The sequence below is a fragment of the Neophocaena asiaeorientalis genome, unplaced genomic scaffold (genome assembly GCF_003031525.2).
Source record: "Neophocaena asiaeorientalis asiaeorientalis breed wild unplaced genomic scaffold, Neophocaena_asiaeorientalis_V1.1 scaffold99, whole genome shotgun sequence".
NCBI lineage: Eukaryota > Metazoa > Chordata > Mammalia > Artiodactyla > Phocoenidae > Neophocaena > Neophocaena asiaeorientalis.
The window spans coordinates 2,917,550-2,930,648 of NW_020173022.1; the positions used below are offsets into that span (position 1 = coordinate 2,917,550).

The 13,099-nt window shown below is 35.9% G+C and overlaps 1 protein-coding gene across 1 annotated transcript in view; it reads right to left on the reverse strand.

Moving 5' to 3' along the window:
• Positions 1–13,099, reverse strand: part of KIFAP3 (kinesin associated protein 3) — a 152,450-nt gene that overhangs the window by 89,011 nt on the left and 50,340 nt on the right. The window contains exon 10 of the mRNA XM_024742440.1: positions 7,855–8,017. Coding sequence (XP_024598208.1) covers positions 7,855–8,017 — 163 coding nt within the window. The remainder of the gene's footprint in view (positions 1–7,854; positions 8,018–13,099) is intronic.

Here is a 13,099-nt window from a genome sequence, read left to right on the forward strand (position 1 = left end):
ATCACTTATCAGGAAATCATTTAGTATACCCTACATATAATTTCTCTGAACACAGCAAAGAGTACAATCAAACAAAATAGGTTCTTCACAGTCAAAAGAAATGTTACAAGGTCCATGCAATAAAGGTTACTAGGAAGAGAACCCTTTGGGCATTCATTTGGAATTTCATTTTTAACAAAATACACATTTCAAATAAGTTCAGTTGTCGGTTTCCAAGACCACAGGAGATTAGAAATATATCATTAGAGGAAAGGAAAACTGCTGCCATGGAATTGCTGCTGGTACAAAAGAAATGAGAAGTGACAGCCAAGGACAAGTGAGGAAAACAGAAAAACTATGTAATTTTAATAAAAATTAAAAATACATAGCATTCTGGGGCCATTTAGCAAAGGGAAGTACTTGAGCATAGTAATATTTACAGCCCTGTATAATAAATTATCTTCAGAATTACAAATTTGAATCAATGATATTGAAAAAAATAGCAATTACTTATATAGCACTTGAGCCAGGCACTCTGGCTCCAAAGCCCACGGTTTTAACCCCTACAACATTATACTGCTTCTCAATAAAAATTTAAATTATGTTTATGTATTAAGATAAACTTAAGAAAATATTTAAGAACAATGTAATCAATTTTTAAATACAAAATGATTAAATACCCTTAATGATTTAAGCCTGGAAAACATACTTATCAAAAAAGACCCATTTCTGGATAACAATTATTTGTGTTCTACATATATTTACATTAATTTCACTTATAATATTTTTATATTCACTAATATTTACTGCATTATATCATTTAACCCTTCCCTATTAATATGTACCATTATTATCTACATACCGGAGATGAGAAAACTGACATATGGGTTAAGTAATTTGTACAATATCACATAGCTAGTAACTGATAAAGCCAATATTCAATATACTCTGGCTCCAGAATTCTAGCTTTTATTCAAAGTGCTCTGTGCCACTACAGTGGCAAGGTATACTACATACGGTAATATCTGCAATAATGTCTCAGGATATACTCTTTAAGAGATTCTGGTAATCCTGGAAACCCAGCTAAAATTCAGAAAAATTTTAAAATATCTTTCAGGACCATTAGGTTGCATGCTTACTAATGTTCCACTTCTAATCCTTCCAAGCATTTGCCTACCCCACTTAAAGTTCTACATGGCTATGTGATTTGCTTTATCAATGGAAATGTAAACAAAAATGATATTTGTTACTTCAAAGTGGAAGCCTTTAAGTTTGCAATTAACCATTTTCTCTGTTTTCCCTTCCCAGATGCCACAGTGACCTGGAGGCTTTGTTAGTGGGTCCTTGACTGATACTAACACGAACCAGCAGTTTCTACTTACTTATAGTGGATATAAATACGAGCAAAAAATAAAACTTTTTTCTATTTTAAGCTACTGAGATATTAGGGTTATTTATTAATAATCATAGGCTTGTCCTCCTGACTAATACATTTAATAAATAGGTTTTTCTGGAAAGTGATGGATAAAAGGGCTATTTTGAGGACTTAATAAAAAAGTAACAATTCTGAAGTTTACAAAATGGTTATGTTCCAAAAGTTCATACTGAATCAGTTACTTGGAATTTGGAAGATTTTTTTCCCCCATAGGCTCACCTTATAAAAAGGCCTACAGGGCTTCCCTGGTGGCACAGTGGTTGGGAGTCTGCCTGCCGATGCAGGGGACATGGGTTCATGCCCCGGTCCGGGAAGATCCCACATGCCGTGGAGCAGGTGGGCCCGTGAGCCATGGTCGCTGGGCCTGCGCGTCCGGAGCCTGTGCTCCGCAACGGGAGAGGCCACAACAGTGAGAGGCCCGCGTACCGCCAAAAAAAACCCAAAAACAAACAAAAACACAAAGAAAGGGCCTACATAAGCTTATTTAACCCATAATATAAATGAAAAACAATTGAAAATAACAGTGGCATTAAATAATTAAATAAAAAGCATGTGAAATACTTGTAGGTATTCTGAACATGTGTAGACATTTTGAAGCATTTTATAGAAGTTGGAAGGCACTGTTCTAGTATATTTTAATTTCTCTTCAGTATGTACGTTTTCTCCCTTTCCTTAATCCTGGAATATCAGAAGATATTCTCTTTTGTTTACTACACATGATTGTCATCGCTTCCATGATTTGTAAGTGGAAGGCAAAGGAGGAAATAAAGTTATCAAGCAAAAAACATATAAACATTTGATAGCAAAGATCAATAAAACTAAAAGCCGGTTCTTTGAGAAGATAAACAAAATTGATAAACCATTAGCCAGACTCATCAAGAAAAAAAGGGAGAAGACTCAAATCAACAGAATTAGAAACGAAAAAGAAGTAACAACTGACACTGCAGAAATACAAAGGACCATGAGAGATTACTACAACCAACTATATGCCAATAAAATGGACAACCTGGAAGAAATGGACAAATCCTAGAAAAGCACAACCTTCTGAGACTGAAACACAAAGAAACAGAAAATATAAACAGACCAATCAGAAGCACTGAAATTGAGACTGTGATTAAAAGTCTTCCAGCAAACAAAAGCCCAGGACCAGAGGGCTTCACAGGTGAATTCTATCAAACGTTTAGACAAGACCTAACACCTATCCTCAAACTCTTCCAAAATATAGCAGAGGGAGGAAACCAACAAACACATGAAAGGATGCTCTACCTCACTAATCATTAAAGAAATGCAAATCAAAACTACAGTGAGGTATCACCTCATACCTCATACCACTCAGAATGACCATCATCAAATAAATCTACAAACAATAAATGCTGGAGAGGGTGTGGAGAAAAGAGAACCCTCCTGCACTGTTGGTGGGAATGTAAATTGATACAACCACTATGGAAAACAGTATGGAGGTTCCTAAAAAAACTAAAAATAGAACTACCATATGACCCCTCAATCCCACTACTGGGCATATACGCTGAGAAAACCATAATTCAAAAAGAGTCATGTGCCACAATGTTCACTACAGCTCAATTTACAATAGCCTGGACATGGAAGCAACCTAGGTGTCCATCGACAGATGAATGCATAAAGAAGATGTGGTACATATATACAATGGAATATTACTCGGCCATAAAAAGAAATGAAATTGAGTTATTTGCAGTGAGGTGGATGGACCTAGAGTCTGTTACACAGAGTGAAGTAGTCAGAATGAGAAAAACAAATACTGTATGCTAACACATGTATGTGGAATTAAAAAAAAAAAAACTGCACTGTTGGTGGGAATGTAAATTGATACAACCACTATGGAAAACAGTATGGAGGTTCCTAAAAAAACTAAAAATAGAACTACCATATGACCCCTCAATCCCACTACTGGGCATATACGCTGAGAAAACCATAATTCAAAAAGAGTCATGTGCCACAATGTTCACTACAGCTCAATTTACAATAGCCTGGACATGGAAGCAACCTAGGTGTCCATCGACAGATGAATGCATAAAGAAGATGTGGTACATATATACAATGGAATATTACTCGGCCATAAAAAGAAATGAAATTGAGTTATTTGCAGTGAGGTGGATGGACCTAGAGTCTGTTACACAGAGTGAAGTAGTCAGAATGAGAAAAACAAATACTGTATGCTAACACATGTATGTGGAATTAAAAAAAAAAAAGTGGTTCTGAAGGACCTAGGGGTAAGACAGGAATAAAGACACAGACCTACTAGAGAATGGACTTGAGTATATGGTGGGGGGGAAAGGTAAGCTGTGACAAAGTAAGAGAGTGGCATGGACATCTATATACTACCAAACGTAAAATATATAGCTAATGGGAAGCGGCCGCATAGCACAGGGAGATCAGTTTGGTGCTTTGTGACCACCTAGAGGGGTGGGATAGGGAGGATGGGAGGGACACACAGGAGGCAAGAGATATGGGGACATATGTATATGTATAGCTGATTCACTTTGTTATAAAGCAGAAACTAACACAACATTATAAAGCAGTTATACCCCAATAAAGATGTTTAAAAAAAGAAAAATGAACATTTGAAAAAACAAACTGCTTAAATTCAAATTCAATGGCTGTGGGCAACAAAAGAGAGGGGGGAATAAAGAGTATGACATACTAAATCTTTACCTAAACAGGAATGATTTTAGAGTCAACTTAGTAGTTCTCAGATAGATGAAAAGTTTTCATGAGTTTATAAATGAATATTCGTTCCTCACATGGCAAAAGAGCCGAGCCGTTACCAACTTCCTCTTTGCTTTTAATAATTATTCAAATCACAATATCTTTTCTTTTTTTTTTCAATTTATTCTCTACGAAAATTTTTGTGTATATTTTCATGAGGAATGCTACTTAGTCATCATCTTTTACTTGCCATAGAAAGATAAGACAAGAAGTTACTAAGGCAAGCTAACCATAAACATGTCAACTGAATTATTTTGCTTTCAATCAGTTTTTACAGATCAGCTAAGAACAGAGGTGGAAACTTTTAAGATCTCATCCACTCCTACCTAGGTAATGTAAGGTTAGAATAATACTAGCTCTTTACTCTCCCTAGTGCAGCAAAATCTGATGCCCTAGGAATTCATAATACTTCAAAGAAAATAATAAAGCATGACTTTGAAAGAATGAGTGAAAAGGAAGTAAAAAGTTTTCAGTTGCTCTTCCTACTCAGTTTCTTCATTTCTCTACTGCATGAAAATTCCAAGAACATCACTGCTTCTCAGGAACAGCCTAAATTTAACGTGTTTTTTATGTATCTGTTGAAAAATAATCATATTTCTCTGACTGTTATAGCTCACTTAGTGGTTTCCGATTTCCAGTTTTACTCATCTATTGGACAAGTTTCTCTTTTTTTAACTCCTACCTCTCCTGAGCTCTAGACCTATGTTTCCATCTGCTTACTGAACATCTTTGTCTAAGATGTCTCCAACATATCTCAAACTAAATCCATCACTGATGTCCTCAAATTACTTCCTTTACACATCTCTATTTCTGTTCCTGGCACTAACATTCTAACAGGCATTGAGTTTTTATGAATTCTTTACCATTATCCATATCCAAACAGCAGCCATGTCATATTAAGTCTACCTATGATATGTCTCTTTTGCCCTTTCCTTTTGCCTCATACCTGACATACCACATCTTCCTTAATTCAGGTTTTCTTTACTTCTTGTCCTGCTAACACAACATGCTACTGTTCTCTTCTTTAGACTCTAATTTTAGTGCATCCAGCAGAATGATGCCAGATTAATTTCCCTAGGGCAATACTCTGATTATGACCCAACTAGCTCAAAAACCTGCAATGATTACTATCATCAACTATATTAAGTATAACACTTAGCACAGCCTTAAACTTCATGATGCCACATAAGCATACGAGCCCATTTTTTCAAACTTATCTCCCACTATTTTCTTAGTTATTGTTCCTCATACTGGCCTAGTGCCATCTATGCCTTAGGTAATATTGATCACTTTATCTGAAATATTTTCTACAGCCTCTATTCTTCCTTCCTTTGTAAATATCACCTTGTTAAAAAGACAAATCTGTCAATGTCCATCTCAAATGGCACTTTATGTATGAAGTATCAATGTGGAAACATTCTCTCTTTTGAGTTCCAATATATCTACAGATTGAAAAATATTTCTCTACAGTGCTTAGCATTATGCTCTGCCATAGTAGATTAGCAACATTTTACTGACTTAAACTGAATTAAACTGCACGTGTATCACAGGGAAGTAAAAATAAATAAGCTACCTTGTTTGTTAACAGCGATTTAATATCTATAAGAAGGATATTTGTGCTCAGAGAAAGGTAAGTCAGCAACACTTACAGAACGTCCACTTCACATTAAATGATAATGATGATGTTAGTAATAAATATGATTATAGCTAACACTTATTAAGAAATTATGTGTCAGGTACTGTCTAAGTACGTTCATGCAATAGCTCATTTAACCTTCAAAATAACTTAAGTTGGTTATAATTATTATCTTCATTTTACAGATGAGGAAACCAAATCAGAGTTTGGGTAACTTGCCCAACGTGACACGTTTAAAAGGAAAAAGTGACAATTCTAATAAGACAGTCTGACTCCAGAAATGAACTCTAGGAGAGATGAAAGAAATATTTTTTGTATTGAATATCTTATATGCCAAAATTTACTACTTGTTAACAAAATATGAAATGAGTACCCTATGAGTAATTTCCCAAAAATCTCTTTTACATTATTTGTTTCATTAAAGTAGGTGACTGGATACTGAACAAACCAAATAGACTATGAATTGCTTCAGGACAAGGACTTTAGCTTATCATCTTCATACACTAAGAATCTAACCTGATATTCGATATATAATTCTGCTAGATTTATGATAAATAAAGGATCACATAAATTAAATTCAAGGCCCACCAAGTTTACTTTAAAGTTTTCCTGTTTCCTCACTAGATATTAGTATTTCTTTGGTTCCCCAAAAGCAGTTTTTGAAAGTGCTGCTCAATAGAGTTTCTTCTAAAATGCATAATAAAACTCCTGTGTAATATTTGTGGACTGGCCAATGGACCATATGTTCTTAGACTGACTAATAGACTAAAGGTTTTCCTTTTCTGAGAAAAAAAAGTAAGAAATAAATTTCCTTAAAACTTTTTTTAAGGGGACTTGGAGAACTGAAATTTTAAATTATAGTGCTGCCTATCTTAATCATAGTTAACTTAATATTATTATACATAGTAGTTTATTATAGTAGTTAATAAATCCAACTTTGGCAGCAGATATACCTGAGTTTGAATTTGAGCTTTGTCTTTTATCTAACTGTGTAATCCTGGGTAAAGATCTCAGACAGGGATTCTATAAGATAATGTAAACAGAGCACACAGCAAAATAACTGTCACAGTAAATATTCAATAAATTTTACTTCTAGTATTGTAAAAAAAAAATGATGATGTCAATTAGACTGGATTCGCAGATATTAGATAGCTAAGAATAAACTTAATTTTAAATCATTCCAACTATTCCACTGCTTAAAAATATTTGAATATATGGAGAAAGCTACAAAAAAAAAGAATGAAGCTGCAGTGCTAAACAAAGAAACAGAGTCTTAACAGCTGAGTAAAACTTTGCTTTCTCGTTAAGAAAAGCAATGGCATTCCAGGTGGAGGAAAAAAGCAGGTGGACAGGCACTGAGGCATAAAGAATTTGTTTAGAGAACAGTAAGGGGATCAGTATGGACATAGTATAAAGTGTATGTTGGGGAGTAGCAGGTGCCTATGAAGACAGACACTTAACAGATCAAAAAGTGTTTTTAAATATTTTGCTAAGAAGCATTATGCATGAGAAGCATTATGTATGAGCACAGAAGAGTTAGTTCTTGAATCCATCCTCACTATATAGATATCTTGCTAATAGCTGAAAGAAAATAATGTATAAACTGAATCCTCCAATATAATATTTTCTGACACTATATAAAAATGCCCTTTTTTACTTGATGACAAAAAGGCTCCATAAATTTGTATATTGGTAAGGAGTATTTTAAAGGTATGGCAGAATATAAGAACTTAAACAATATCTGCTTTGTAAAAAAATGCTGAAGAGAGAGTAATTTTTCATTCTTGCTCCCATAGTAGTATTTTTATATTTTCACTCTGGTTTCATTTTCACAGGGGTAAATGAAGTCAAACAGCTAAAAGTTCCTATTCCATTTCATTCTATACCACCATGGAAATCCTAGCACAGGTCATTTTTCATTCATTCTGCTTATATTTAGGTACCCAATCAAAGAACATATACACAATGATTTTTTTTCAGCAGACTTTTCAAGACAGACTTAAATTTTCTAGTGATGTTGGAAATTCCAAGCAACACTATCGTTAATTTTTAAAAAGCATACCTAAGAGTGCAGTGAGTTTGGGAAGCAGCCCAACTTGTACCATCTTATTCCTCAGTCCTGTGTCAAAGGATAGGTTCAGTAGAAGTCGGAGGGTGATATTCAGCAGATCTTCATGCTCACAAGGTATCATTTTTACCAGTTTTTCAACAATATCCATTTCCACCTATGTAAAGTAATAATACAAATGCAGTCAGGCTCTATTGCACAATACAACAAAAAAGATTACAAAGAATTATTTTTTCATTGTTTTTACCCTCATGTATATATTTTTTATAAGTAACATGTGTTAACTTATTTACTCTCATTTTAATCTGTAAACTTCTCTGAAACCAAACTTTTTTTTTTTTGTGGTACACGGGCCTCTCACTGTTGTGGCCTCTCCCGTTGTGGAGCACAGGCTCTGGACGCGCAGGCTCAGTGGCCATGGCTCACGGGCCCAGCCGCTCCGCGGCACGTGGGATCCTCCCGGACCGGGGCACGAACCCGTGTCCCCTGCATCGGCAAGCGGACTCTCAACCACTGCGCCACCAGGGAAGCCCCTCTGAAACCAAACTTCTCAGGAGGAAATATATATTTCCAGTTCATCCCTTCCTTCTCTCATTTCATAGCATCAACTGGAAGACAAATTACTTTGGGTTCTTGAAAGCACATTATGGACTCCACCTACTAAGTGCCAGACCCTGTGCTAGATTAAACAAGATTCTGTCTTGGCTTTTAAGGATTCCAGTCTAAAAACACAGCAGAGAAATAAAACAAATAATTTAAATACAATATGATAAAAGTGGAATGCATGACGTGCTCTAGAAACTAGAAGGAACTACAAGCTACCTAGAAGAACAGAAAAGACTAAATTCAGAACAAAGTTCTAAACAATGTGTAATAATTTGCTCTCTGGTAAAGACACTGGTAATCCAAATAGAAGAAAAAAACATTGGATAGGCATTTATGCATAAAAGAGCTGGTCTGAGGCACTGCAAGTGCTTTGATATAGCCATAGTATAAAGTATACGTTGGGAAGTGGCAGGAGCCTATACAGACAGACGTTGGACAGATCACAAAAAGCTTTTAATGCTCTGCTAAGAAGTTTAACATTATTCCTTAGGCAGTAGAGTGCCCTGAATGATTTTAAGTCCAGAGGGTGATGTGGTCAGACTAGAACAAAGATAAATATAAATATAATACACACACACACATATATATGTATTCATACACACCCAACATACATACATACAAACATACACAAAAATGTGAAAATAAGGGGCACTGTATAGGACAGACTGGAATAGGTAGAGACTGAAGGCAGGCACAAGAATATATTACCTTAGACAGGTGAGACGTGACTAAGGTCTGAATCAAAGAAAGGACAAAGATGTTGAAGAGGAGAAAATAATTTGAGAGGTGTTTAGAAGATATGGTCAAAGCATTTGAATGTGAAGTGAAAAGGAAGCTTTGAAGGTGACTTTCAGGCTTTTGGCTTGGTCAGTGTGTGTTGGGGATCCCCAAGACCACCACCAGGTCCTGCGATTTGCTAGGAGGACTCAACATATAGTCATATTCATGGTTATGATTTATTACAATAAAAGGATGCAAAGTAAAATCAGAAAAGGGAAAAGGCACATGGAGGCAAAGTCTGAAAGAAGCCAGGTGTAAGCTTCTTAGAACCCTCTCCTCATAGAATCACACAGAACATGCTCCAGCACTGAATTGAGACTGAGACTCGACGCCCAAGGTTTTTATTCGGGGCTGGTCACATAGGAAACCTCTGCCTAGCATAAAGTAAAATTCCAAACCCTGAGAAGGAAAGCAGATGTTTAGCTTAAACCACATTGCTTGTGTAAAGAGTAAACTACACGTATTAGTTAGGAAACAGTGAGAACACTCCTGAGTCCAAGTTTCTAGACACCAGCCCAGGGCCAACCTTGAAAGACGGCCTATAGGAGAGCAATCTCAGGTTCCTTTTCTGCACAGTCAATAAGGTGGATGTAGGTGCCATTAACTAAGATCTTTAAATTGAAAAACAGGTGTAGGACAAGGAGGGCAAAAAATTACTAAAAGTTTTGTCATGTTTAATTTGAGATGATATTCAGTGGATATTTGGAAATCCTCAAAAATCAGAAGAGAAGCTGGGTTATGAGTAATAGTTTAAACTCTAGAACCAGGATCAGCGAACTATGGCTAGTGGGTCTAATCTGGCTTGCCATCTGTTTTCATACAACCCAAGAGCTAAAAATGGTTTCTGACTTTTACACTTTTAAATGTTTGAAAAAAAATGAAAAATATTTCATGACACATGAAAATTATTTGAAATTCAAATTTCAGTTTTCATAAGTTTTATTGGAACACAGCCACGTTCATTTGTTTATAGACTGTCTATGGCTGCTATCATGCTAGACAGCAGAGATGAGTAGTTGCAACAGAGCCCACATGAAGGGCAGGCCTAAAATACAGATTATTCTAGCCATCTACAGAAAAAGATTGTTGATCCCCACTCTAGAAGATTATGAAATTGCCTCAGGAGAGCTTGTTTTAGGATAAGAAATCAGAGGACAGAACTTACTTGGTAGTGTAAGCCCTGTACTCACATTTCTCAAAGTAATAATCAGAAAAATTTGGTTATAAAAATATCTCACATCATTGTTACAAAGAAATGGCCAAAAAAGGAGAGAAATTCTATATAACTACGCATTTTTCTTGTTCATTACCAAAATATTTATGAATAACCTTGCTCTACTTTTCTTTTATGGGAGGTCTAAAGCATTTATTTATACCACCCTTCCCATATCTTTATTGCAAATTTTCACTGACCTCATAAAAATCACATTAATAATTGAGGCCTCAATATATTTTTTTCTTTTCATTCCATGCCAAGGAGTAAACAATTTTTTTTAAATGGTAAATTGACAAACCAACAACAATTTTTCCTTCAGACCTGTATCTATACTCCATGGCCACACTGCAGTCATATCCTAGAGCTCTTTATTAAAAAGTACAACTCCATCTCCAAAGACTCTTTAACTTTGGTTCTCCCTTTCTCTTAGTTTAGTCTTCCAAGCAGGCTGCAGGATTCATTCGTTAACTTCACACAATAATTTCCACAGAGGCCAGGGACAAATATTTGTCACATTTATGTAAAACTGTAATTCTTACAGTAGCTTCTTTGATTACAGTGTATAACTTCTTTTCCAGCTTTATTTATTTATCCATTTGACAAATATTTCTTAATTTAAGCCCTGGGTATATTTTGGTGAACAAGAAAGAAATGGTTCCTGTCTTCATGGAGCTTATATTCTAGAGAGCATGAAATACAGTTAAAAAACCAAAACAACCGTCTCACACACAATTATACAGTTATCTAATTGTAACTGTATAAATTGTGATATTATATGTGAGAAATAAACAGAGTACCATGAAAGAATATAAGGAGTAAACCTGATATAATCTCAGTGTGAGGAGCTGTCAAGGAAGGCTTCTCTGAGGAAGAACAATGTACTGGATGAACAGAAATTAGCTAACGTTAATTGAAGAGGCAGAGGAAAGAGCTGTCTACATAGAAAAAACAGCAGTGTACAAAGGCCCCGAAGTGACATGGAAAATATAGCATTCGAGAAGCTCTTTAAAAGCTGTCATTCTGACTACAAAACAGAGAATATATTGGAAGAAGGCAAAAACAAAAGTAGTCAGATTAACTAAAATGCCATGCAATTAGTCAGATAGAGGCATTAGTGATTAAGAAAAGTAAGCAGAATCTCAAACTTCCTCTAAGGATGTAAAAATCTGGAAAAAATCTGGAAAGGATATGGTTCCCACTCTAACTGCAAGAAAAATACAAAATCATAACTTAAAAAAGCAAAAAAAAAAATCAGAGAGCTGAGGTTGCACGGAAATCAACTGGCCTGAAATATAAGGAAAATAGGCACCCCCAAGGAGATAAGGGTCATGAACACTGGTTTATATGGAGCAGAGCACTGGAGAGAAAGAGAGCTGCCACAGAAGTCAGTAGGAAGACTGCACAAAAACTTTTAAACAAGTAGCTAAAGGCCAAATGTGAAGTAGCCTGAGACTGTAGAACTCTGAAGCTACAGATGCTCAGGGAGTTTGCAACCACTTGCAAGCTCTTTTCCAAGGACCTTATCAGAGGGTCACAAGAAAAACTGGGGATAGGACAGGAGATGGAAGAAAACTTCCCCTCAGTGGCATGGGTCTGGGAGAGGGGCACAGCTGCCACCGGGGAGAAGGCATAAAATCCTGTCTGGATCTTTTTCTCCCATTTCCCCTAAAAAAAAAAAGACTTAAGCCTCTTGGGGAAGTATGGCAAATCCTGTCACATCTGAAGCATAGGTGAAGACCCACTGCAGCTAGGGCAAGGAAACAGAAAACAGAAAAAACAGAAAAAAATTCCTGAGAGGAGTTGACAGGATGACTTAGGAAGCCCCATTGCTGAAAACCATGGACACAGGATAAGCCTAAGACCAGCCTGAAACTAAATTAGAACAACGGAAAAAGTCTCTTTTCTTTTCCCCTCCCTGCCCCTGGCACCAGATTAGCAAAAGCCAAGTGACAAATAACAGCAGTATATTACTGGGGGAGAGTTAAAATGAGGAGAAAGCCTCTTTGAGTCACAGGCACGCTAGGAAAGCCTGAAATAGAGGGTGGAACATGAACAATGAGAAAAATCCTCTGACCATCAATACTCTACCAAAGACAAAGAAATGCTAGATGAATTTGAAGCTAATGGTGTCTGGAGGATAACCAAATACAGCTAAACTCCTGACAAAAATGACTTAATCCCCCCCTACATTAAAGACCTAAAAAAAAGGTCTGTCCATTTCCATACATAAATAATATTTATCTCACTCTACTAATCTACACATAATATCTAGCTTTCAACAAAAAATGATACATGAAAGAGCAAGAAAATAACCCATTGATAAGAGATAAGGCAATCAACAGAACCAGATTCAGATATGACTTGTATAATTACTAGACAGAGAATTTAAAATAACTATGATTAATATGTTAAAGGCTCTATTGGAAAAGATGAAAAACACATGTAAACACAGATAATCTCACAGAAAAAAATGATACCAAAAGAATTAAATTTTAATACACACAACACACATAATACAAAGATGAAGGAAAACTTCAAAGGGCTCTTTAGTAGACTTGATACAGCTAATGCCAGGATTAATAAACCCAGAGGTAGGTCAATAGAAATTTTCCAAACTGAACCCCACCCCACCCCCCA